The sequence below is a fragment of the Urocitellus parryii genome, chromosome 2, assembly GCF_045843805.1.
Source record: "Urocitellus parryii isolate mUroPar1 chromosome 2, mUroPar1.hap1, whole genome shotgun sequence".
NCBI classification, from domain to species: Eukaryota; Metazoa; Chordata; class Mammalia; order Rodentia; family Sciuridae; genus Urocitellus; species Urocitellus parryii.
The window spans coordinates 79,300,930-79,328,604 of NC_135532.1; the positions used below are offsets into that span (position 1 = coordinate 79,300,930).

At 38.2% G+C, this 27,675-nt stretch overlaps 1 protein-coding gene across 4 annotated transcripts in view; it reads left to right on the top strand.

Annotated features, from left to right (window-relative positions):
• Parp4 (poly(ADP-ribose) polymerase family member 4) overlaps positions 1-27,675 on the top strand; it is a 90,840-nt gene that overhangs the window by 42,944 nt on the left and 20,221 nt on the right. For all 4 annotated transcript variants that reach the window (XM_077795229.1, XM_077795231.1, XM_077795230.1 and 1 more), the window contains 12 exons: positions 549-627; positions 6,043-6,180; positions 7,481-7,676; positions 9,168-9,235; positions 10,571-10,758; positions 12,301-12,400; positions 15,494-15,664; positions 15,895-15,975; positions 22,960-23,040; positions 24,101-24,196; positions 24,757-24,879; positions 26,393-27,409. In XM_077795229.1, coding sequence (XP_077651355.1) covers positions 549-627; positions 6,043-6,180; positions 7,481-7,676; positions 9,168-9,235; positions 10,571-10,758; positions 12,301-12,400; positions 15,494-15,664; positions 15,895-15,975; positions 22,960-23,040; positions 24,101-24,196; positions 24,757-24,879; positions 26,393-27,409 — 2,338 coding nt within the window. The remainder of the gene's footprint in view (positions 1-548; positions 628-6,042; positions 6,181-7,480; positions 7,677-9,167; positions 9,236-10,570; positions 10,759-12,300; positions 12,401-15,493; positions 15,665-15,894; positions 15,976-22,959; positions 23,041-24,100; positions 24,197-24,756; positions 24,880-26,392; positions 27,410-27,675) is intronic.

Consider the following 27,675-nt stretch of genomic DNA (forward strand, 5'->3'; position numbering starts at 1 on the left):
ATGTCAATTACTCATTTAGTAGACATTAGTTTTATGGTTTAAATTTTTATTTAAAATTGGCAAATTGCAGTGACCTATGCCTATAATCCCATCAACTCCTGAGGCTGAAGCCAGAGAATCATAAGTTCAAGGACAACCTGGGTATCTTAATGAAACCCTGTCACAAAATAAAAAATAAGAAGGACTACGGATGTATCTCAGTGGTTGAGCATCCCTGGGTTCAATGCCCATACAGCATTGTGCTTATAGTGTTTATAAAATGAGAAGGATAACAATACAGATGTGCTCATTTTATAAGCACATATATCTACAGGAAAAGAAAATTTAAGGCTGGGGAATAGCTCAATGGTAAAATGCATGCTTATCATGTGCCAAGCCCTGAGTTCCATCCCCAGCTCTATAAATTACTTGTGTGTGTATTGTATGTGTATGTGTGTGTGTGCATTTAAAACAATGTGTACGTGTGTGCGCGTGCGCGTGTATTTGAAACAACTGTAGGTAGAAACTTAAGATACTAGATTAAGACAACCTTCTCTTTATTTTGATAGCTTCTCCTTGACCATGTCTATTGAAATGCCATACATGATTGAATTCATTTCCAGTGATACACATGAACTGAGAAAAAAGGTCAGTGAATCTTTGGTTTCTTAAGAGCTCTTATTTTAACATTAATTTATTGTCTCAATAAAATACACGCAGACAGGCACAGTTATGCACACCTGTAATCCCAGCAACTCCAGAGGCTAAGCAAGTTTGAAGCCAGCCTAGGCACCTTAGTGAGACCCTGTCTCCAAATAAAAAATAAAAAGGACTGGGGATGTAGCTTAGAGGTAGAATTCTACTGGCTGGGTTCACTCCCCAGTATCAAAAAAAGAAAAAAAAAAAGATAAAACATGCATGTGGTTTAAAAATGAAGTGATGCTAATAGCAGTTTATGACAAGTAGCAGCAGCCAGTCCTAACCTGTTGCTCCCCTAGACCAACTTCTGAAGCCAGTGAATTGCTCTGAGTATTTGAGCTATTTCTCTGTCATCAGAATGGTCAGAAGTAACCCCTGTATCTGTTGTATTTTTGCCAAGAGTTTTAAATAGTAATTCTTTGCTATTGTTTCTTGATTCATCTGTTTCACAAATTACCTTTTAGGCCAGGAGTGTAGCTCAGTGTCAGAGCACTTGCCTAGCATGCACAAGGCCTGGGTTCAACCCCAAGTACTACAAAAAGAGAAGAAATTATTACCTTTTGACATCCTGTTATGGTGGGTGAACTTTTCCCTCTTCCACCTAACTCATCCCCTACTTTTCCTGTCCTCATTATTCCAAAAGAGTTTTATCACAGTGGTAAGTCAGTGTTTAAATGATTATGACTATGTAAATAGTGTTGACCATTTAGTTTAAAAACTGGGTTATGATGCCATTATTTTTTAAAATTTTTTTTTAGTTTTACATGGATACAATACCTTTATTTTATTTATTGACTTTTATGTGATGCTGAGGATCGAACCCAATGCCTCACACATGCTGACACTGCAGGTAGAAACTTAAGATACTAGACTAAGCCACAACCCCAGCCCTGCCAGTATCTTTTTTAACCTCTACATGGCATTTTCTTTTTTTAAAAACTTATCCTTTTCACTTATTTGATTTCTAGTCTCTCTCAATATTATTTTTCACACTGGCAAATACTAAAAATAATCCATTTGCTTTCTATTTTCTTCACCTTCCCTCCCTCTAGTCTCCCACTCCTACTGTAGCCCAGCTTGACTAATGCTAGGAATGTGCATTCCTTTATTGTTCTCCCTTGGTGTGTGTGTGGGGGGTGGGGGGTATTTATTTAGTCAGTTATTTTTAAAATTTTTGTTAAATTTTCTTTTCTTACCAGAGATGGAATCCAGGGCCTTATATGCTAGGCAAGCATTTGATCACTGAACTACATCCACAACCCTAGCAGGGGGCTTTAAATTTTTATCTCTCTCTCTCTCTCTTTTTTTTTTTTTTTTTTTTTTTGCAGTGCTGAAAATTGAATCCAAGGCCTTGGGTTCATCCACTGAGCTTCATCCTCAGATCCTACCTTTATCTTTTTTCTTCCCTCAGTTTGGCAGAGCTCACCATCCACTTGCTTTCCTGAGTAAGAGTGTACAGATAGTATACATGTTTTCAGGAAATAGATATTCTATGCTGCAATTGCTCCTTTAGTGAGATGTAAAATCCTGAGTTAGAAATCGTTTTCTCCCAGAATACAGCTAGACATGATGGTGCATGCATATAATCCCAGCAATTTGGGAGACTGAGGCAGGAGGGTCACAAGTTCAAAGCCAGCCTCAACAACTTAGCAAGTCCCTGAGCAACTTAGTTTGACTCTGCTCAAAATAAAACATAAAAAGGGCTAGGCTCTCTATTCACCTCATAAATTGTTTCTTTTGCTGAGAAGAAATTTTTTAGTTTGATTCCATCCCATTTATTGATTCTTGTTTTTTTTTCAATGTTATTGATGGACCTTTTATTTATTTATTTTGTTTTTTTATTATGTGGTGCTGAGAATCAAACCCAGTGCCTCACACATGCTAGGCAAGCACTCTATCATAGAACCACATCCCCAGCCCCATGATTCTTGGTTTTAATTCTTTCACTATAGGAGTCTTATTAAGGAAGTTGGGGCCTAATCCCACATGATGAAGATTAGGGCGTACTTTTTCTTCCTGGGAGCAAATTTTTACCACTCACATATCAGATAGAGCACTAATCTCTAGGGTATACAAAGAACTCAAAAAGCTAACAAATAACCCTATCAATAAATGGGCCAAGGACCTAAAAAGACACTTCTCAGAAGAGAATATACAATCAATCAACAAATATATGAAAAAATGTTCATCACCTCTAGCAATTAGAGAAATGCAAATCAAAACTAATCTAAGATATCATCTCACTCCAGTCAGAATGGCAGCTATTATGAAGACAAACAACAATAAGTGTTGGCGAGGATGTGGGGAAAAAGGTACACTCATATATTGCTGTCCCAATATTAATTGCAAATTAGTGCAGCCAATATGGAAAGCAGTATGGAGATTCCTTGGAAATCTGGGAATGGAACCACCATTTGACCCAGCTATCCCTCTCCTCAGTCTATACCCAAAAGACTTAAAAACAGCATTCTACAGGGACATGGCCACATCAATGTTTATAGCAGCACAATTCACAATACTACACTGTGAAGCCAACCTAGATACCTTTCAGTGGATGAATGGATTAAAAAATGTGGCTTATATATGCAATGGAATTTTACTCAGCATTAAAAGAAAATAATATCATGGCATTTGCAGGTAAATGGATGACATTGGAGAAGATAATGCTAAGTAAAGTTAGCCAATCCAAAAAACAACAAATGCTGAGTGTTTTCTCTGATATAAGGAGGCTGACTCATAGTGGGGCAGGGAGGGGGAGCATGGGAGGAATAGATGAATTCTAGATAGGGCAGAGGGGTGGGAGGGAAAGGAAGGGGGCAGGGATTAGCAAGGATGGTGGAATGTGATGATCATTATTATCCAAAGTACATCTATGAAGACATGAATTGGTGTCAACATACTTTATATACAACCAGAGATATGAAAAATTCTGCTGTATATATGTAATAAGAATTGTAATGTATTCCACTGACATTTTTTTAAATCAATTTTAAAAATAAAAAAATAATTTAAAAAAAGGGCTAGGGATGGGCTGGGGTTATGGCTCAGTGGTAGAGCACTTGCCTCACATGTGCAAGGCCCTGGGTTCAATCCTCAGCACCACATAAAAATGAAAAAATAAAATAAAAGTATTGTGTCCAACTAAAAAAAGAGGGGGTGACTAGGGATGTAGCCCAGTGATTAAATGCCCCAGGGTTCAATCTCTAGTACTAAAACTTAACAAACAAATAAACAAACAAAAAAGATATATAGCTAGCTAGATAGATATAGCTACATACACACACACAGATGCATATTTTTTTCTATAAGAATTTCAGATCTTCTCTCTATCCCTGGAATTCTGAAATTTCATATTAATATAATTCTTATTAACTGTACTTGTGGCCTCTAGATTTGGGATATATATCCCACTTTTTTTTTTTTTGGTACCAAGGATTGAACTGGGGGGCTTTAACCACTGAACCACAACCTCAGCCCTATTTTATATTTTATTTAGAGACAGGGTCTTGCTGGGTGCCTTGTGCTTAGTACCTTGCTTTTGCTGAGTCTGGCTTTGAACTCACGATCCTCCAGCCTCAGACTCCTCCGTCACTAGGATTATAGGCTTACACCACCATGCCTAAGTCTACTAATATTTTAAATCTTACTTCTCTTATCTTTTATTTGTCAGAGCTTTTTTGTGATCTATAAGCATTTCTTTTTTTATAGCAACTTTGTGTATTTCATGGATGTACTATCCTCTTTTGTTTCCCTAAAATCATTTCTAATTTTTTCCTGTTTTTTGTGTCTCTTTTCTTTGAATTCCTTTTTTCTTTTTGGCTTGTTTGCCTACTTCCATATTTCATGTTAGAGGCTTTTTCCCAAATGTGTGGATGACCCTCTGTATTCATCCTTAGGACTGAGAAATGAGAAATTCTAGGATGTTCATAGAATATGGTGATTAAGAGTGACTCTAAGGGACCCGTGTTTTAGGATACTGGTTTGCACTTCATTCCCCTAAATGAAGCAGTCTGTACTCCTATGCCCCATTAGACCTACCATTTCCTTGTTTGGGTTCTATTTAGTTAGATTTCTCTAGGTAATAAATCTCCAATTTCCTTTAGTGAGAGATCAAGTAATAATTGGAACCCAATGCTTATGATCATCCCCTTCATTCTGGATAAGCCATTTATCACACATTCATCAATTTTCTATCTTCCTAAAATTTGCTGACATCTTTAATCTGCTATCATCTTTTTTCCTGATCTAAATATCTTCATGGATTTATGCCTTTTTTATTGCTTCCTTTCAATTTCAGGGAAGCTTAGCATTTTGATAGGGAGTAGAATTAAACTCATACATTCCATCCTGAACAAGAAGCCCTTCACAGCAGTTAGCTTTGCTGTATGTAACACATTGTTCCTGAACTTTGTGGCTTCAAACAGCATACATTTCCAGACACAGTGGTACACACGTATAGTCTCAGCTAATTAAATGATGAGGCAAGAGAATCATTTGAGCCTAAAAGTTTGGGATCAGCTTGAGTAACACAACAGAACCTTATCTCGAGCATTTATTATTCTCACAGTTCTGTGACTTGAACAGTATGGTATACAATAGCCTTACACATACAAGTGCTGGTCCAATGTCAGCTAGGATGGTGACCATTGTAGCCCATTATCCTATCCAGCAAGGTGGCTTAGGGTTATTTACCTAGTGGTAGAAGAGTCCCAGTAGAAACAAAAAGGGCCAGCCCCATTGCACAAACACTTTTCAAGTGCCTGCTTACATCACATTTGCCAGTGTCTCATTGACCAAAGCAAGTCATATGGCCAACTCCATTAGCCAATTCAAAGGTGGAGAAATAGATGTCACCTCCAGGTAGGAGGAGCTTCCAAGTTACATTGCAGAGGGGTAAGTATACAAGAGTGAAGAGACTTTATGGCATTTTTCAATTTACCCATGTTGTCTTCATTATTTTAAAGCTTATCATGTATATTTTCATATTCTTGAAAATATAATTTACAAATAAGATACAATCCTAAGACTTCTATTGAATGTTCTATTTTACTGTTCTAGGCTCTGATTATCTGCTATATCCAGATAGATCCAACTGAATTACAGATCTATAATCTTTGGATCCAGAGTTAAGATGATCTCACACTTAACTAAATTAACTCTAGGATTTCAGGAGGGTAACTGATATGATAATGGTCCTAGGTCTAAAACCTACATTTTATAATTTTGGAATTTATTACCACATTGTTGATTTTTTAATGGAGTTATATAAATTTTGGAAGGGCTTGCTACTTGACAGGTAGATGCAAATTGGTAATATGGTATTATTCCATTATTTACTTTATCATATGGCTCTTTGCTTTGTAGAGCACAGACTGTAAAGCTGTGATTAGCACCCTGGAAGGCAGCTCCTTAGATAGCAGTGGATTTTCTCTTCACATCAGTTTGTCTGCTGCATATCTCCCAAGAATGTGGGTTGAAAAACATCCAGAGAAAGAAAGTGAGGTAAGATACTTCTTACTTTCAAGAGACATTGTTGGAAAAATATTTCAGAATAAATAGGATATTTTAACTTGGAAATTATTGATAATCCTAAAAAACTAGCATTGCAAAATGAATTCTCACACTCCAAGATTCTGCAACTAAAAATAAATTATATCAAGAATGACCAACTTCTGAGGCTTCTACCAAAACCATCATGTGGCTTATTTCCCTACAAAGATTATAGTTTTTGTTATTATTGTCATTTTGTTTCTGTTTTTGTTTATTTTTTATTTTTTTGGTACTGGGGATTAAACTCAGAGGCACTTTACACTGAGTTACATCCCCAATACTTTCTGTTTTTTGAGACATAATCTCACTAAGTTACTTAAGGCCTTACTAAGTTGCTGAGGCTGGCCTTGAACTTGTGATCCTCTTACCTCAGCCTCTTGTACCACTAGAATTTCAGGCATGTGTCACTGTACCACCATACCCAGCAAGATTGTTTTGTTGTTGTTGTTGTCGTTTTGGGGAGTTGAGGGGTGGTGGTAACAGGGACTAAACCCAGGGGTGCTCAGCCACTAAGCCACATTCCCAGCACTTTTTATTTTTCATTTTGAGGCAGGGTCTCACTAGGTTTATAGCTTTACTGAATTGCTGAGGCTGGCTTCAAACCTGTGATCCACATCCTTAGCCTCCCGAGCGGCTGAGATTACAAGCATGCACCACCACACCTGGCTAAGATTGTAGTTTTTACCTAAATCCCCACCAAAAACTAAATCCATCATCAGATATTACATCGGTTAGTCTATGTACTTTTTATGTGTTTTAAATTTTGATACTAGAAAAACAAAAAATTATTTATGACCATAAGACCATTTTGTGTAGTTTTAACGAAGAATTGCTCTTCACTTAAAAAGTTGTAATAGTAGTTGTACTTTAAATATTGGTTCATTAATAAAAGTTATCTGTACATATTTTAGTAATCATAATATCATCTAAATTCCTTTTAGAATAGTGTGTGTATGAGAAGAGCATATTATTTATTTATTTTACAAATAACATTAATACTACAGGATGTTTTTTCAGGTATTCTTTATTGATTCTTGACTTCTCAAGAGTCCTATATGTTGGAATCTTCAGCTTTAACATTTTAGTCTTAATTTGAGCTCCTAGTAGGTCATCTTGTTGTTAAATACATCTTATTGTTTTTGTTTTCATACCATTTGTTTACCTTACTACAAAGTTTTAGAATTTGGCAAGTAGATCTTTTCCTATTTAAGATACAAGAAGCTCCCATCCAAGATCTTTTTTATTCTTTCAGGCTTGTATGCTTGTCTTTCAACCCAATCTTGATGCTACCCTCCCTGACCTGGCTAACAAGAACGAAGTCATTATTTGTCTTGATTGTTCCAATTCCATGGAGGGTGTGACATTTATGCAAGCCAAGCAAATTGCTTTGTATGCACTATCCTTGGTGGGTGAGAAGCAAAAAGTGAACATTATACAATTTGGCACAGGTAAGTGTACTTTGTCCCCAGTCCAATGTGTTCTTCTTCCTTAATGTGAACATCCTCTATGGAGCAAGAGATAACCTAACACAAAGCTTAAGCCCAAGAATTCTGAAGCCGAGGGACAGAGATGTAACTCAGTGGTAAAGCACTTGTCTGGCATATGTGAGGCCTTGGATTTGATTTACACCACCATAAAAACAAACACTGGGTGTAGAGGTGCATGCCTATAATCCCAGCAATTTAGGAAGCTGAGTCAGGAGGATCGCAAGTTCACAGCCAACTCGGCAATTTAGCAAAGCGCTAAGTAACTTAGCAAGATCTTGTTTCAAAATAAAAGATAAAAAAGGTCTGGGGATGTAGCTCAGTGGTTAAGTGCTCCAGGATTCAATCCATGGTACCAACCAACAAATAAACAAACAAAAAGAACTTTGGAACCAGGTCTCCTGGGTCCAGAACTAAAGTGTACCATGACACTTACAAATTCTATGTGTCATGCTGAACAAGATGTTTGAACTCTGGTGCCGAAGTTTCCTCATCTGCAATCTGAGGGTAATAATTACTATCTCATAGTGTTGTTGTAAGGCCTGAGCTAATGTATGTAAAACATTTAAAACAGGACTTGATCTATGCTAGATGAAGTATAAATATTACTTTTGTTTTTTAATACCAACTCAACTGAGTGCAAGATCTTTACTCTGCTGAGTAAGATGGTCCCAAGGTTAAGGACAGACATTTAGAATCAATAGGTCATAGAAAACCTGTGAGGAATGATCTCAGGGAGTCAGGTCAACACACTTTGGCACCGCAGGGATGAAAGAAAGCATAGAATGGAGTGAGGGGATAATCGTATCCCATTAATTCTTATCTTCTGTGTCACTCAGCAGAAGGTCCTTTACAATGGAGCTAGGGTCTGTTCTGCTGGGGGTAGCGGTCAAATAGGCATGCAAAAGGCATGGATGGAGGTTGTATCCTTCCAGGATTAAGCTGCTAGTACCATTGCAACACACCCATACCTTTCTTTGCAAAGGCAATGCAGAAATCTACACATGGAATTTGACTTAGAACATTTTGCAAACTATAGTGCATAGTTTGCTTTGGAATATATTATGTAGAGGAACACTGTGGTGGGTTTTTAAAATTTATATATTTTAGTTGTAGATTGACACAATACCTTTATTTTACTTATTTATTTTTATGTGGTGCTAAGGATCGAACCAAGTACCTCACACAGATTAGGCAAGCACTCTACCACAGAGCCACAACCCCAGCCCTGGGTTTGTTTCTGGTTTTTTTTGTTTTTTGTTTTTTGGTTTTTTGTACATTGAAACTGTCATACACAAAAAGAAACTATTACACATAGTACTCTCCAAAGTATGCACATAAAGACATAACATTTTTTTGTGATAGCAGCAGTGGTATAAAGTAGGATTACTGTTTGTTAATAGTCAATCCAGTAAATATTTAATGGTAACACCTCACACTAATCTTATTACACAGGTTACAAGGAGTTATTTTCATATCCTAAGTACATCATGAGCAATGATGTGTCAACAGAGTTCATTATGGTGAGTAAGAGAAACTTCCTCAGTTTTCTGAGCTTTTGTCTATGAAACTTTTAGTTGTATTATCCAGAACTTATTCCCCCTGAAGTTTTTCTGTGTTGGCAGATGTGTTAGCCAGCTTTTGATTTCTGTAATGAATACCTGAGATAAATCAATTCTCAGTATTTATTTTGTCTTGCTGTTTCACAGCTTTTAGTCCGTGGACTCCTGGCCCTCTTGTTTTATGTCTGCGGTGGGATAGTTCATCCTGGCAGGAGCTCATGGTATAGGGGGCCTATTTACCTCATGATTGCCAGAAACAAATATATCCTTCCAAGGGCACACCCCCAGTGACCTACCACTAGGCCACACCTCCTAAATGTTCTATCACCTCCCAGTAATGCCACAGGCTGGCAACCAAGCCTTTAACCCATGGCAGTGGAGGGGGTGAGGGCAGAGGTATGCTCATTCAAACCATAACAATGTATTCCTATAATAATGATAAAATAAATAAAAGTATATAAACTCACTAAAGAAAATTGGAAATTAAAAAGAACATAAAGAGAAAAATTGCCCATAGTCCCACCATGCAATGCAGCTAGCATTAACATTTCAGAAAGTTATCTTCTGTCCCTTGTTTTCATTCATTTAAAATGAAACAAGCTGAGAATGACATTTCACCACCTCAATCAAGGCTGGCAAACCCAGGGGTGCTTTGATGAGATGTTTCTTTGCATATATGTAATAGTTCTTTGAAAACTTTTTAAAAAGTTTTTTAGTTGTAGATGGACACAATACATCTATTTTATTTATTTATTTGTTTTTTTATTTTTTTATGTGGTGCCGAGGATAAAACCCAGTGCCTCACATGTGCTACGCAGGCACTCTACCAATGAGCCACAACTCCAGCCCCTAAAAACTATTTTTAAAAAGCAAATAAATGCCAAGTGATAATATTTTCATTTATGCATGCCACGATTATAAACCAAAAGGACATAATTATAGTTATTTCACAAATATAGAATTAGGAAGAATATCTTTTCGATAATGGTATATCTCTAAACCCTCCCAGGAGATGGTTTTCAGCCAGGCATGGTAGTGGCATGTCTATAATCCCAGTGACTCCAGAGGCTGAAGCAGGAGGATCGCAAATTCAAGAATAGCCTCAGCAATTTAGCGAGGCCCTAAGCAACTTAGTGAGACCCTGTGTCAAGGGCTGGAGATTTGGCTCAGTGGTTAAGCAACTCTTACCAAAAAAAAAAAAAAAAAAAAAAAGAGATGTGCTTCAGTGAATGATTGCAGTTAATGGTGAGTATAATCCAAAAAGGAGTAAATGATCTTTTGTTTCAACTCTTACAGTCTGCTACACCTACTATGGGGAACACAGACTTCTGGAAAATGCTCCGGTATTTAAGTTTACTGTACCCTTCTCAAGGGTTACGAAATATTCTCCTCATATCTGATGGCCACCTCCAGAATGAGAGTCTAACATTGCAGCTTGTGAAAAGAAACGTCCACCATACCAGATTGTTCACCTGTGGGGTGGGGTAAGTCTCAGAGATCTGGTTGCTATGGTAAAAGACAGCTAGCAGGTAGGTCTTTTAGATGGCCTGAACAGGATTTTTGAAAGTCTAGAAATTGATAGTAGTACATAGAAGCTATATAGGGCACAGGGCAGAGCTCTGGGCTCTGGGCCAGATTGCGTGGATCTCAAAACTCCAGTAGGCCACTCACTCATTAGCTGTGATCTCAGGCAAGTTATTTAACCTTGCCTTTGTAAAATGAAGGTGAAAGTGAAAATACCTGCCTCGTTGGATTATTTCACACAACAACCCAGATGTCCAGCTTGTCCTGAGTAGCCTGGGCACAGTTCCCTCTGGCGAATTGGACTAGTTGGAGGTTGTCTGCCCTTTGATCCATGCCCCCATTTCCTGTTGCCTTGCTCCCTCTTTTATGGCTCTATATTTGCATTTTCAAACCTCTAGTATACATTTCCTAAGAAATTACCCCCACACACACAAATATAGTTAGTTCCATGGGATTGTACTAAGGTATGTGGCATCCATGTAAGGAAATGACAGAGCAAAGTGGGCTTCCTGGTATTCATACAGAGCTCCCATCCCATGCCAGGTGGGGAGTTGTGGAGGGTGGGTGGGGAAACCTTGGTTCTTCCTGAAACAACCCCACAAATGGTTGTTAGGTACCTCTATTCTGAGATCATGCATAGAGCAGGCCCTCCCCTCAGCACATTGTTCAGGTAGGGGAAGGGCTGTTTCTCTGGAAAACAGGTGTGAAGAATTTCTACTTTTTTCTTTTCAAAATTTTTTGGTGGTGTGGGAAATGAAACCCAGGGCCTAGGCATGCCAGGCAAGCACTCTACCACTGAGCACATCCCCAACACAGGAATTCCTTCCTTCCTTCCTTCCTTCCTTCCTTCCTTCCTTCCTTCCTTCCTTCCTTCCTTCCTTCCACCTTTACTTTATTTGTTTATTTTTTTATGTGGTGCTAAGGATTGAACCCAGTACCTCACATGTGCTGGGCAAGCTCTCAGCACTCAGCTGTTATAGCCCCAGCCCAGGAATTTCATTTTTTTTTTTACTACTGTAAAAAATAAATAAGTCCTCTATACATGAAAGCTTAAATTAAGCAAACCTTCAGATATTTCCTTCTGTCTGTTATCATTTATTTTCTCCCTCCCTCCCCCCTCCCCTCCCCTCCCCTCCCTTTCCCTCCCCTCTCCTCTCCTCCTCCTCCTCCTCCTCCTCCTCCTCCTCCTCCTCCTCCTCCTCCTCCTCCTCCTTCTTCTTCTTTCTCTCTCTCTCTCTCTCTCTCTCTCTCTCTCTCTCTCTCTCTCTCTCTCTCTTTTTCTTTCAAGCACTGGGGATAGAACCCAGGCTTTGTGCATGCTAGGCAAGCACTTTATAGCTGAGCTTTGCCCTGACCCCATTTTATCTCTTTAACTTTAGCTATAGAAAAGTAACTTCTTTTTCATATAATGTCTCTTCTATTAAGCTTTGTCAACATTGTTAACATGTACTTTAAAATGTGTGCAAGATTTCTTGAAACTAAAACTTGTGAAATGTGATCAGTTCTACAGCAAATCGCCATATCCTAAGGACTTTGTCTCAGTGTGGTGCTGGAGTTTTTGAATATTTTAACTCAAAATCCAAACATAGTTGGAAAAAACAGGTATGTTTTTTAAACATCTTATCTCTAGTCTTATGTTTACATGCAGAAATATTATATTCTTACATGACTGACAGTATCTTCCATGTTTTCTTGGGGAGCTGTAAAAAAGCAAAAGCTACCAAGTGAGCCCCAATCTTCAGATAATACCCATTTTGTAACTAGCAAGAACAGAGTGATCACTTAATCATACCTTCCTCCTAATTGTTGGATTTCTCCTTTTTATTTTTTATTTTTGAAGTTGTAGATGGACAGAATGCCTTTATTTTATTTCTTAATTTTTAGGTGGTGTTGAGGATTGAACCCAGTGCCTCACGCATGCTAGGCAAGCGCTTTGCCACTGAGCGAGCCAGCCCTCCTTTTTTTTTTGTACTGGGAATTGAACCCAGGGACACTTTATAGCTAGGCTATATCCCCAGCCCTTTTTGTTTTTTATTTGAGATAGTGTCTGGCTAAATTGCTAAGGCTGGCCTGGAATGTACCATATAATCCTGTAATCCTATAATTACACAAAACCCTGTAATCCCAGCAACTCAAGAGGCTGAGGCAGGAGAATCAGAAGTTCCAGGCCAGCCTTATTGAAACTGGAGTTTTGAAATGAGACAAGAGTCCCTGCTTCACCAATTTCCTTCTGGGTTCTTGTCTCACAAATTTGAAGAATAAAATCCACAGACAATAGCAGAAAGGAAGAGTAAACAGAGTAGGATTTTAAGTGAGAAGAAAGAGAACTCACAAGATATGGGAGGGGCCCAAATATCAGAAAAACCTACTTTGGTGTGCTAGCTTAGGGGCATATATGGTTTTGGGTAGACTATGGAGCAAAATCTGTTAACCAGGCATTGAAAAGTGTCAAGGCTATTGGTCGTTTCCTTTAGCCTGAATTTTAATCCTTCAAGTAACTCCCATCTGGGTTCACTCTCACCTTCCATTTTACCACCTCTCCAGGACAGAGGAGTTGGCTAAAGTATTCTCACAGGGGAGCCTCATGGATTTTTACTTTAGAAATAGGCCTTGATGGTGCCCATTAATATTTTTACCAGTTAGACTCCTTGTGTGGTCTGAGCAAGACCTCAGTTGGAGCCCAACACTTCTGATTACTGACCATTGACTCTTCTTACTCATTAGCAACTTAGTGAGACCCTGTTGAAAAATAAAAAATGTCATCTAGAGATTATTTAAAGCATATTGAGAATATGTGAATGTACTATACAAACACTGCAACATTTTATATAAGGGACTGGAACATCTGCAGATTTTGGTGTCCTAGGAGATCCTTGAACCAATTCCCAATAGACATGTTTTTCTGGGATTTCTTTTTTTTTTTTTTTTTTTTCCAGCACTGGGGATCAAACCCAGGGCCTCACACATGGTATGCAAGTGTTCTACCACTAAGCTATATCCCCAGCCCTTGGTTTACTTTTTAATGTGGCAAAATATTACATAAAGTTTATCACTTTAACCCCCCCCTTCTCCCCTCCTTTTCTTCCTCTGGCTGGGGATGGAACCCAGGGTCTCACACATGCTAAGTAAGCACTCTACCACTGACCTACATCCTCAGTCCTTTAGCCATTTTTAAGTGTATAGTTCACTGGCATTAAGTCATCACCATTTATCCACCTCCAGAACTTTTTCATTATCTCAAACAGAAATAATTCCACATTGTCTCCTCTGCTGTTCCCACTAACCTCTCTTCTACTTTCTGTATCTTATATAACTGTAAGACATTTGTCCATTTGTATATGGTATATTTCATTTAGCATTATGTTTTAAAAATTCATCTATATTATAGCATGTGAAGAATTTCTTTCCTTTTTAAGGCTGAATAATATTCCATATACACCACATTTTGTTTTTACATCAATGGACATATTATTTCTCCTCTTTGGTGTTGTGAATTTTTCCACAGTGAGCATTGGCATTTGAGTCCCTGTATTCAATTTGGAGTATATACTCAGAAATGAAATTACTTCATCATATGGTAACTCTGTTTAATTTTTTTAAGATCTTCCATTCTGTCCTCTACAGCAGATATATCATTTCACATTCCCAGAAACAATGTACCAGGATTTCAATTCTCCAGTACTTAATGGGGAGGGGAGGCATTGAAATACTGAGAACCAAACCCAGGGCTTTGTCTATGCCAGGCATAGACACTGAGCTATATACTCCTGACCCTCAAATAGTCATTATTTTGTTTTGGGGGGATTTTAATAGCCCTGCTGATGAGTGTGAAATTATATCACATTGTGGTTTTGATTAGCATTTTCTTTCGTTCTTTCTTTCTTTTTTTGTGTGTGTGTGTATGCTAGGGATTAAAGCCAGGGGCGCTTAATCACTGAACCATATCCCCTGCCCTTTCTTTTTTTATTTCTTTGGTTTTTTTTTTTAAGAGAGAGAGAGAGAGAGAGAGAGAGGGAGGGAGGGAGGGAGAGAGAGAATTTTCTTTAATATTCATGTTTTAGTTTTTGGTGGACACAGCATCTTTATTTTATTTTATGTGGTGCTGAGGATCGAACCCAGTGCCCTGAACATACCAGGCGAGCGCGCTACCGCTTGAGCCACATCCCCAGCACCCCTGCCCTTTCTTATATTTTTATTTAAAGACAGGGTTTTGCTGAATTGCTTAGGGCCTCACTAAGTTGCTGAGGCTGGCTTTGAACAAACAATCCTCCTGCTTCAGCCTCCCAGATCACTGGAATTACAGGCATGCACCATCATGCCTAGCCAGTATTTTCTTGATGTTTAGTTATGTTGAGCATCTTTTCATGTGCTTACTGGCAAATTACATATCTTTTTTTGAGAAATGCCTTTCAAGTCTTTTGTAGAACTAGTTTTTATAACTGGAATCTATTCTTACCAAAGTTGTGTATTCGTAGTTAGCTAATGGAATAATTTTAATGATGTAAATTTAAATGATGCAATTATGCTATTATTAAAAATTCTATATAAAATCTCTTTGGAAAAGTACTTTATATCAGGAAAAAGGAAGAAAAAAAAACTACAAAATCTCCAAGGAAGAAAAAGTAAACTTTAAGTGTTACATTATAATTTTGGGGATATAACATTAAAAGAGAAATAATTCTTCTTTTATTAAAGGTAAAAGACCAAATGACCAGGATATGTTCCCCAAGTTGCCACTCTGTCTCTGTTAAATGGCAGCAACTTAGTACAAATGCACCCAAGGCCCTGCAGGCTCCAGCCCAAGTGCCATCCTTGTTCCATAATGATAGACTTCTTGTCTATGGATTTATTCCTCATTGTACACAGGTAAGAATAAGCACATTTTGTTATACCAGGGATAAAACAATGTATTTTGCTTATATATATATTTTTTCTTATATCTCTCTCTCACTGGCAGATTTTTCCCTTTTGGGAACATAGTTGGGAGGATTTTCATTTCCATTGAGAGGGGAGAGGATGTCACGAATCACATTATAGTAACCAAGATACTGTGACATAGAAAAGCTAATGAAGAACTAATGTTTTTCCCTTTTCAGGCAACTCTGTATGCACTAATTCAAGAGAAGGAATTTTGTACAATGGTATCAACTACAGAGCTTCAGAAAACAACTGGGACGGTAAGGTTTACAACCTGAACTATGGGGCTGGGGTGTAGCTCAGGACTAAAGTGCATGTCTAGCATGTGTGAGGCCCTGGGTTCAATCCCCAGCACCACAAACAAAACAAAACAAACTTTTTAAAATAAACCTCTATAGTTAAAAAAAGAAAGAAAGAAGAAAAACCCTCTATAGTTATAATATTATATTTTCATATACAAGCTCCACATACTTTCTTTGTTATAGTTTTGGGTTGATACATCAGCACACGATTTGGAGGGTGGATATCTGTATAAATGGGATCACTTCCCTTCAGTGGCTCTTCATCTGGGATTCTGGAGTCTGGATATATCCTTATGGGTATATATCCCTATGGCTATGAATAACGGCAGCTGAATATGGCATTTTATGTGAAAATTTTTATAGGGAGATTCTCAAACATGTTCATGACTCAATAAAAGTTCAGTGCTACTGGTCCCTTAAGTTACTTAAAATGTTAATTATAACAGTGATAGACTGAGAGTAAACCACATCATATATTGAAGATTTTTTTTTTACATTTTTATATTAAAAGCAAAGGAGTTATGAAAGAAATAGCTCCTGTTTCCTCTCTACTCAATACTTCTAGTCTCCAGATGTGGGTTCCCCCCCACACACACACACTGACTAGTTCCTTAGTACCAGCTGTATGACTTTAAATTCAATTCAATTCTGACACCATCTGCTCAGGCCAAAAGAGTAAGGGCTTAGTCCCACAGGACTGCCCCAGTTCAAATGCCAATCACAAGTGGTGGGTTCTCATGTTACCCAATGTCTGAGTTGGATTCAAGTTAGAGGTTCCCACAGTCCTTTCTAGGCTCAGTAATTTGCCATAACAGTTCACAGAAGTGTTCATGAAATAGAAAAAGTATTTCAATGCGCTGAGCAGAAAAGTTTAATTTTATAGACAGATAAGGGCTAAAGAAAGCAGAAATGAACAAAGATAGAGAGGGAAAGAAATAAAGGGGAAGGTTAGTAAAGGAGTAGAATATTCATTCATATCTTTTTTTTTAATATTTATTTATTTATTAGTTATTGGTGGACACAACATCTTTGTTTGTATGTGGTGCTGGAGGATCGAACCCGGGCCGCACGCATGCCAGGCAAGCGCGCTACCGCTTGAGCCACATCCCCAGCCCCTCATTCATATCTTTTCCTGGAACAGGCAGAGATTTTCTGGAACTCAGGTCTGGTGTTTCCTGTTATGGCATTGGTCGAATGTCACTATGGGAATTAGACTATAATGAAGTTAAAGGTTGTCTGGTGGTCACTCAGACAGCCATCTTTGATCCCTCAGTTTTAACTAGTCCACTGACAAGGAAATTCCTCTCCTCTAATATAAACAAGATTAGGTAAGGACAGATAAACAATATCAGGCAGGTAATCAATCTTTGTCCTTGTCCTCAATGCCAACCCAATAATAAGGACATGGTTTTGAGCAAAAGGAAAAAGGTTTATTGCTTTGCTAGCAAAGAAGAAGCATGGAGGTTTTCTGTCCCAGAGGCTGTATGATTCTGCCTATCTAGGAAACCAGAGGGCTTTTAAAGAGGTGATTCAAAGACTATATTCCATGTTTTCTCTGTTGAAGTTGTAATTCACTTTGGGAGATAGTTATTTCTGAGATCTGGTGTCTTCCCCAAAGTCTAGATTATTTCCTTCTTATGGTGGGTGTTTGCTCGAGGACAGATAACTGCCTAGGATGAGGAAGAAAGGCAATCCTGTTTCCCCTGAGATCAGGGAAGGGGAGACATTAGGGAGGAGCCAGGAGAAAGAAACAGGTCTCTTTTTTAAAAAATAAGTACAGTAGCTAGGTGCAATGGCGCTTGCTTGTAATCTCAGTAGCTTGGGAGGCTGAGGCAGGAGGATGTCAAGTTCAAAGCCAACCTCAGCAAAAACGAGGTGCTAAGCAACTCGGTGAGACCCTGTCTCTAAATAAAATACAAAATAGGGCTAGGGATGTGGCTTAGTGGTCGAGTGCTCCTGAGTTCAGTCCCCAGTACCCCCCTCAAAAATAATAATAAGTGCAGTGGTAGAGCAGCAAGGGCTATATTCAAACCTTAAAGTGGACCACTATTATATTACTAGAGGTAGTACACTGGGTAACAATTTCAAATTTTCTTTCGTGGGGCTAGGTATGCAGCTCAGGGTTTAGAGTTTACATGCTTAACATGTGTAAAACCCTGAGTTCAATCCTAACACCCAAATGAAAAGTTAAATTTCTTATATGTCTGGAACAAGGAGACAAAACAATAGAAAATAACTAATTAGTTCACTTGTGTTTATTTGTGCATAGATTAAGACAGAGAACTTCATTATTATGTTGATTGAAACTGGCCTGTTTGGGAAATTTGATTATTATCTCTCATTTCTCCTAGTTTCCTGGAAGGTTATTTAACAGTTTAGCTTCCATTAGAAATGGAACTTTAGCATGAGTGATCCCATTTTTATTTTTAATCTGGCCTGTAGGGGCCCAGTGAAAGAGCACTGTCCAAAACAATATATTCCTATAAATTATATTTAACATTAAAGAAGGATGTTATAAATGATAAAAATGAGGACTAAAAGATCCATTGACAACTAAAAAAAATTTTTTAAATGATAAAAATGAAGCCAGAGAAAGAGGAACATAGGGTAGTATCTGTAAGAATCCCAAGCACAGAGCCAGATACCGTGGCCCACATCTGTAATCCCAGTGACTCTGGAGGCCGAGGCAGGAGAATCACAAGTTCAAAGCCAGCCTCAGCAATTTAGCAAGGCCCTAAGCAACTTGGCGAGACCCTGTCTCAAAATAAAAAATAAAAATAGCTGGGATGTGGTTCAGAGATTAAGCACCCCTGGGTTCAATTCCTGCTATATTTATTTATTTTTAAGAGAGAGTGAGAGAGGAGGGAGAGAGAGAGAGAGAGAGAGAGAGAGAGAGAGAGAATCTTCAATATTTATTTTTTAGTTCTCAGCGGACACAACATCTTTGTTGATATGTGGTGCTGAGGATCGAACCCGGGCCACACGCATGCCAGGCGAGCGCGCTACCGCTTGAGCCACATCCCCAGCCCCAATTCCTGCTATATTTAAAAAAATAAAAAAAATCCCAAGCACAGGAGCTTCTGATTCCATGAAGTTGAGGGTGTACCCTTCCTACATATGAATGTGAACCTGGTTGGAAGTTTTCTGAACCCCTTCAATTGGAGTTTTTAATGCAGGCTTTATTGCAATGACATGATTCATTAAATCATTAACTCTCCTACCTAGAGGTTATAAAGTGGGATTTAAAGTTCCAACCCTCTAATTAAAGTTTGGGTAACCAGTCCCCATTCTTAGGAATTTCCCCAAAATCACCTAGTTAACTAAAACTCAGTTGTTATAAATAACAAAAAAGCCAGAGACCCTGCACCTACTAGAAGAAAATGTAGGCCCAACTCTCCATCATGTAGGTTTAGGAATTTATTTCTTAAAAAAGATTCCTAAAGGGCTGGGGTTGTAGCTCAGTGGTACAGCACTCGCCTCGCACGTGGAAGGCACTGAGTTCGATCCTCAACACCATATAAAAATAAAATAAAGGTAATGTGTCCATTTACAACTAAAAGAAATATTTTTTTAAAAAAAGACTCCTGGGCTGGGGATGTGGCTCAAGGGGTAGCGCGCTCGCCTGGCTTGCGTGTGGCCCGGGTTCGATCCTCAGCACCACATACCAACAAAGATGTTGTGTCCGCCGAGAACTAAAAATAAATAAATAAATAAATAAATATTTAAAAAAAATTCTCTCTCTCACACCTCTCTCTAAATAAATAAATAAATAAATGTCAACAACTAAAAGAAAATATTAAAAAAAAATAAAATTAGAAAAGGACTGGGGAGGTAGTTCAGAGGTAGACTGCTCCTGTGTTCATTCCCCAGTACTAAAAACAAATGAGCAACAACATCAACAAATGAAGCTCCTTTTACCTTTATCGCTCTGGAGCTATTTGAGGAGCCAACAAGAAACCCAAATGTAACAATGAATGCTCCTATGCTCTTATAAGGATTTTATTACAAGGGTTTGTAATAAAATTGGACCCCATCCATGGGGTCCAATGAGATCCTCAGGTCCAATGTGGCCCTGGCAAGTTCTTGACTTACACTTCAGAAGGGAATTTCAGGACACCTCAAAGGAGGAACAAGCAGATATTTATTTAAGAAAATTAAGAGATTTATTCAAGCAAGGAAGCAATAGAGTAGGATATGCATTCAAAGGGGGACAGAGTATGGGTGCCTCAGAGTGAAACACGATTTTGAGGTCTCAGCTTTCTTTTTTTTAAAAGGACACTTTAATAAATGATGGACATGAGATGCATACAAGGGTGGAACACAGAGCAGATCACAGTGATCTGGTTCTTCTCAAAATCTTTAGGTTAATTTATCTACTTAATAGCCCTTGGACTGTGTAACTATCATAAATTTCTAACAATGTCAAGAATTAAAAAGTTTCAAAAGAGAATAAACCAAAAAAGAATTAAAATGCTTCTCTGAATTAGTCTAAAAAATGTATTTTATAAGCACAAGGTATATAGGAACTAACTAACTGACTTAAAATACTCAAAGATTTATTAGACCTTTTAAGTATTTTTTTAGTTGTAGATGGACATAATACATTTATTTATTTATTTATTTTATGTGGTGTTGAGGATTGAACCCAGTGCCTCCCAGGTGCTAGGCAAATGCTCTGCCACTGAGGTACAAGCAAGCCACCATTTATTGGACCTTTTAAGAATTGAGGCCTGGGGCTGAGGATGTGGCTCAGTGGTTAAGAGCCCCTGGGTTCAATCCCCAGTACCAAAAAAAGAAAAAGAAAAAAAGAATTGAGGCCTAGGGATAGAAGGTGAGGGTATCTATGAAGTTTTTAGATTTAAAGCTATGGACCTTCTTTCATGTTTGTCTTCTTTCTGCCTATCCTTATTTCTTCTGTCCTACCTCATCCAGAACCAGGGACATGACCAAGATATGTATTTCTTATTATGCTACAATACTATAAATTATCACTGAAAATTTTGCATTATGTGTATTAGTACTGAGTCTACTATAGTTCCACCTTGAAAATTTTAAACTATATATGCTATTTATGTTGTTTGTTATTCATGGGAGTATTTGTATAATGAGATGCATTATACAAATGTTGGGAGCATCAAACTAAATGTTTGAACTGGGCTGTATATGTTCCCATCCTGGGTACAAGTTGACCTTTGAAAAATTGCTAACTTCTGTGGACCTTCTGTACAATGGACCACTTCCCCCAAACTACCCAGAGATTAAGACCACACTTTGTCCCTTTATTACAAAGCAGCTTAATTTTTGCCAGTCACCATTATAATTCCTAACTAACAAGTGATTACCAACTTTCTTGCAGTTTAAGCCATTAAGACAGCCATCATTTTGTAAAATCTCTTTGAATCTGTGTTTAGTCTTTGTTCTAGACTAGACTGACTTTATTTTAGATTGACAGGAGTAAGAGGTCCATTGCACATGTTAGCAAAGTCAATGAGCAATGGTGATACACACTTGTAATTCCAGCTACTCGGGAGGCTGAAGCAGGAGGATCATAAATTAGAAGCCAGCCTCAGCAATTTAGTGAGACCCCATTTCAAAACAATAAAAAGGGCCAGGGGTGTGGCTCAGTGGTGGGGACCTCTGAGTCCAATCCTCAATACATTGTTGGGGAGCAACAATATTTCAGAAAACTGTAGTCCAGATTCAGCTGTGGATGGATCTGAGACCTGATTTAACAGTGGCTTTCAATTTTCTTTTAAGTGCCCTGAACCAATGCTACTCCATTTTTACTTTATTCCATGACAGTAGAAAAATAACTGATTGGTTAACATCAGATTACTTCAAGTCACCATGTTTGGAAGGATTAAAACAGGGAACTTCATTATCATGCCAGTTGAAACTGTCCTATTTGTAGAACTGGCCATCTTTGATTTTTCATGGTGTCATATCTTGAAAGGTCAGATGATGACTTAATTTCAGTTTGCTGACATAGACCTTTAGCATGAATGATTGTGTTTTGATTTTTTATCTGGTCTTTTAGGGCCTAACATAAGAGCTTAGCCCAAAAGAATAGACTCATAAACTTTATTTGATAGAACTTAGGGAAATCTCTATATTGCTTTAAAAATTGGATTTAAGAGTGAAATTAGGTAAAAGAATCTTACTTGGGAAGAAGTCTTCTTCCCTAAAATCACAGTATTTAAAGTTGTTCTTCCTCTGTGAATGGTGGCCTTATCAATAACAAAGTCATAAGAGTTGGAATTGTGGATAGTAGACCTTGCCATTTCAGATCAGTTCCACTTCACTGTGAACATCCCAGAGCCTCCAGTCTGGTGGAGACCATTTGCAGGTAGACATTCCGGCACCTGGCTGGCTCTTCCTGTAGAAGAAGAGTAGTTTTCAAGTTTTGAAATAGATTGGCATGATGGTCACACCTATAATCCTGGCAATTTGGGATTCTGAAGCAGGAGGGATTGTAAATTCAAGGCCAGCCTGGACAATTTAACAAGACTGTGTCTCAAAATAAAAAGAGATTGGGATCTAGCTCATTGGTAAGGTTCCTTGCATTCCATCCCTAATACAATAAATAAATAAATAAACAAACAAACAAATAAAATTTTGAAATAAGTTACATTAGCAAAATGACCTTGTACAGGAAAAGCAAACACTAGGAACAGAAATCAGATGGGTGGTTGGCAGATCTGGGGGTGACTACAAAGGGGCCCAAGGAAACTTCCTAGAGGGAAGGGAATATTCTGTATCTTCATTTTGGTGCTGGTCACCTAGCTGTATTCATTTGATAAAACTCATAAGATTGTATAGTTAAAAGGAATGAATTTGCTGAATGTAAATTATTATTCTGAAGTTTTTTATATGGTAGTCTATGTAAGTATTGAATTACAAATCATTTGTATCTCTTTTTTTCCCATGGATGTGTAAACACAGATGATTCACAAGCTGGCAGCAAGAGCTGTGATCAGAGATTATGAAGATGGCATTCTCCACGAGAATGAAACCAGCCATGAGGTTTGTTCTTTTCCTAGTAAAAACCTTTATGCATTGTTTTAGATCATTCTTAAATTAATTTATCCATGGAAATGTAAAGTGAGGATAGCTGGATAGAGAAGAATATGGTGTCAGGGACATTCATCACAGTACCTGTAACATCTATGCCTAGGACAGATATAGGTTGCTCTATGAATGTTTGTTGAATGAATTAATGAAAGAACTAATGTAAGTCATTTCCTGAGAATTCTGTGATCTTCTGCCTGTGAGAAAGAGTTTGGAGAAGGGCTTAGAGAACACTAAGTGCCCTTAATAGATGTCATTTTGGATCTCATTTGTTGCATTACTATTTCCATTTTAATGAAGAAGCCCAGGGGCGGGATGGTGGGTAAGCTACCTAAAGATGCAAGGCAGAGCAAAAGCCCACCTGGCCCTCTCCTTGCTGTACAGATGAGGTCCCTGGCTGAGGGTTCCTCCCAGGGAGCCACCATGACAGACTGCTGGTCCCTCAGAGACTATGATCTTATATGGGCATTAATATTGAACACATCCCAAAAGAAGATGCCAGTGTATCATTCAGGACCTGGATAGTCTTGCTGACAGTCACAGAAGGTGGCAAATTGTCTTCTGTTGCCATTGTTTTTGACTGCTTTGCGTCCTACTTGACTCTGATCTCCGAGGGCAACCAACCAGCCCTGCCTTGAACAATTCTGAACAAGTCACTCTGCCTCTGCAATTCCTCAGCTTTACAATAGGAGCTACAGACTGCTTGTGAGAGAATGAGGAAGCTCTCTATGTATGAGAGCTTTTTGTAAATTATGGAGAGCTATATAAATGTGAATTGGTTTTACTGTAACTTTGCTAAGTCACTTGATCCCATTTCACAGGAAATGTTGAGTTACCTACCTAACATATTTAGACAGGATCCTGACTTGATATTTACTTTGAATACTAATTATAAAATGATTTACTTGTCATAGAAAAACACCTTTTCAGATTATTTAATACTCTTTTAATTGATTGTATATAGCTAAACAGAAATAAAACAGGGTGTGGTTTTATTTGTTTTATTCTATTTTAGATGAAGAAACAAATCTTGAAATCTCTGATTATTAAACTCAGTAAAGAAAACTCTCTTATAACACAATATACAAGCTTTGTGGCAGTTGAGAAAAGGGTATGTACTATTGTTAATTGAAGGCTAAACTGTTTTATTTGTACACATTAATAAAGACTTTCTTGTTCTGATTCTTGGTGACGATGCCAGTGGGCCTCAGAGCCAATGCCTCCAGTAGGAGATGCTTCAGTCTAGGACTTATGGTGATCTCTCATAAACAGCATATCTCTAAATAAACAGAATATCTCAGCATTTTTAATGTTATAGTTATTAATTAGCTACTTGTAGACTTTAAAAATATACTACAGTTTTATTACGTTTTGGCATTTGTCTTCTTTTATTAATCTAAGTAAGACTCTAAAAAAATAGAAAAAACCTAGGTTTCCCTTACCCTTGGGAGGCCCTTTCTCTTTCATAAGGGGAAAATATGTAAAGCACAGCACCCAGTGAATGCTCTATAAAGAGGAAACCTTCTTGCATGAGCCTGTCAGCTGTCTCTTTTTCTTGCTTCGTACCCCCATATGTTCCAAACCCAATGTCTGCAGGTCTTTACAATGTGTGATAATCATTTTAATTTGATAATATCCTTTTAAATTTAACCCAATTGTGATTCAATATAGGATGGTAACGACTCACCTTTTCCTAATATTCCAAATATTCCTGAACTTATTGCCAAAGAAGATGTAGACTTTTTGCCGTATGTGAGTTGGCAGGAGGAACAACCAGAGGCTAACATGCCACAGGTAAATGATAATTACCAAATACAATCATTTATTGCATAAGAATGGAGATATCTAAGGCAGCGTGTTATTAGATGATTTCATGGTTGTATGAACTCTTTAAGTCTAGGTCCCAGTCACTGAATGCAGCCTTTAGATGCAGCCCAGAGATGTAAACAGATGTATAAGGCTGCTGCTGGTCAAACACAGTATACTATTTCACAACAGTCTTTTTTTTTTTTTTTTTTTTTTTTTTACTTTTTGGTCCTGGGGATTGAACCCAACGAGCTTTTCAAACTAATAAAACTTATCTCAGGACTGTTGTGGAATGCAGAAAAATGACACCATAATGCATTTCCTTTTTCTTTCTTTTTTTCTTCTTCTTCTTCTTCTTTTTTTTTTTTTTTTTAAGTCATGGCAATTGAAAACCCAGGAACACTTTACCACTGAGCTACATTCCCCAGCTCCCCCCCCCACCACCCCTTTTCTTGCTTAGGACATCACTAAATTGCTGAGGCTAGTCTTGCATTTGTGATCCTCATGTCTCAGCCTCCTGAGTTAGTGGGATTATAGGCAGCTCCATAACATTTCTGGCTCATAACAGGTATTTAATACATGCTAGCTATAATTATTAAAAGGGGTCTTTGAGAAGCCAGGCATGGTAGCACATGTCTGTAATCCCAGATACTTGGGAGGCTGAGGCAGGAAGGTCACGAGTTTGAGACCAGCCTCAGCAATGTGGAGAGACCCTCAAGAACTTAATGAAACCCTCTCTCAAAATTAAAAAATAAAAAGGATACAACAAACTAGAACTGGTTAAACCAGAAAAAATAAAAATAAAAAATAAATAAAAAGGACTTGTGATGTAGCTTTTGAGGTAAAACACCCAAGTCCAATCCCTAGCACCAAAAAAGACTAGAGTAACTTATTTCAAATTTTAGCTTTTTTTAAGGCTAATTTACAGACCACAATTACTACTTATTGTAAAATCTTGGGCAAGTCACTTCTGTGGTTCTTAGTTTCTCATCTGTAAAATGAGGAGTATTTAAAATTTGTGATTCTAAGAACAAAGAGAGAAAGATCTTTCTGTGTATTGACTGCTGATATTCTCTCCAGGTCTCAGATTCCAAATTTATAAATTGCAGTGTTTAAAGCCGGGTGTCGTGGTGCATGCGTGTAATCCCAGTGGCTCTAAAGGCTGAGGCAGGAGGATTGTGAGTTCAAAGCTAGCCTCAGCAACAGTGAGGTGCTAAGCAACTCAGTGAGACCCTATCTCTAAATAAAACACAAAATAGGGCCAGGGTGTGGCTCAGTGGTTGAGTGCCCACGAGTTCAATCCCTGATACCCACCCCCCACCCCCGCAAAAAATTACAGTGTTTTGCATAAATGATTTTGAATATATCAAATATGTTGGTGATCCTGATTCTGGAATCATGCTTTGAGACAACAATTGATTGACTACTGGAAAGAATGTTTTCTTGTTTGTTCATTTTATTCTGTTTTTCTTTTACATGAATAATTCTCCCATCTGGTCAGCCTTTTTCAGCATCCTCTGAATGGAATGAAGAACCATCACATAAACGTTTGGCTAAAAAAAAAAAAATTAAGATGCCTAAATTGGAAGTTTCTGAAGATTTTGAAGTGGAAAGTCTGGGAAAGCCATTGATGAATCCACTTTTACAAGCAGGATTTGAAATATCATCAATGAAAGCTATACCACAAAGCCTGTCTGTTTCCACATTTGCTTCTGGTTCACTCCCTTTCCAGGCTGCTGACAGACCCTGTTCTGCTTCCCTCTCTACTCCCAGCATACCTCCTCAGAGACGTTGTCTTTTTGGTTCTCTTCCATTTCCCAAACAGTTTGGCCTACAGCTTGGCCAAGAAACCAAAATTTCCTTTGAGCCGGGGTCTCTTCCCAGATTTCCTCTTCAGGACCCACCTTTGAGTGCGTCTAGGAGATTCCGTAGCTCACAGAAGTGTTGTCTAGATAAACCTCATGAAGATAATATGAGCTTTTTATCTGACATCTCCCCTAGACTGGATTCTTCTCTGCAGCAGATTTCCTCTCCTCCTACACTTCTTTCTTCTTTTCATCCCACTGAAGATTTTGGTATTCATCCTCCCTGTCCTCCCTCTTTTCATCAGTTTCAAAATTCCCTAGTACCTCAGAACATCAATTACAGGCTGACAACGGAAACACCTGTGCTGGCTTCTTCACCATCAGATGCATCTGAATTCGAATTTTCTGAAGATTTTCAAATTTTGGCAAGTTCATGTTTGCAAGAAGAAGCACAGTCTTTGGGTCTTGCATCATCAGATTATTTGGAAGCACATTTTTTGACTCCCTCGAGCTGTGAAAAATTTTTTGAAACATTAGATGATGAAATACCAGTAACTCTACAGTGTAGATTTTTGAAAAAGGAGGAGAAATCTGATGTAACAAGTGATTTTTGCTTAAGCTTTCATTCACAGGAAGATGAGGATGATGTAGATGGCAAACAAAGCTGGCAGAATTTTGTGCCGTGGGCTGAACTATTCAGTCTACAGACTGAGGTATTGTCTTATTTGTTCGTTTGTGTATTCTAGTACTGGGGATAGAACCCAAGGGCACTTTACCACTGAGCTACACCCCCAGCCATTTTTTGAGATAGGGTCTCACTAAGTTGCTTAGGGCCTTGCCAAATTGCTGAGGTTGGCCATGAACTTGAGATCCTTCTGCTTCAGCCTCCGGAGTCACTGGGTTACGGACATGTCCTACGACATCCGGCTAGCTCTGTAGTTTAGCACAATGCTACTCAAGTCTGTTGGTGTTAGAACTA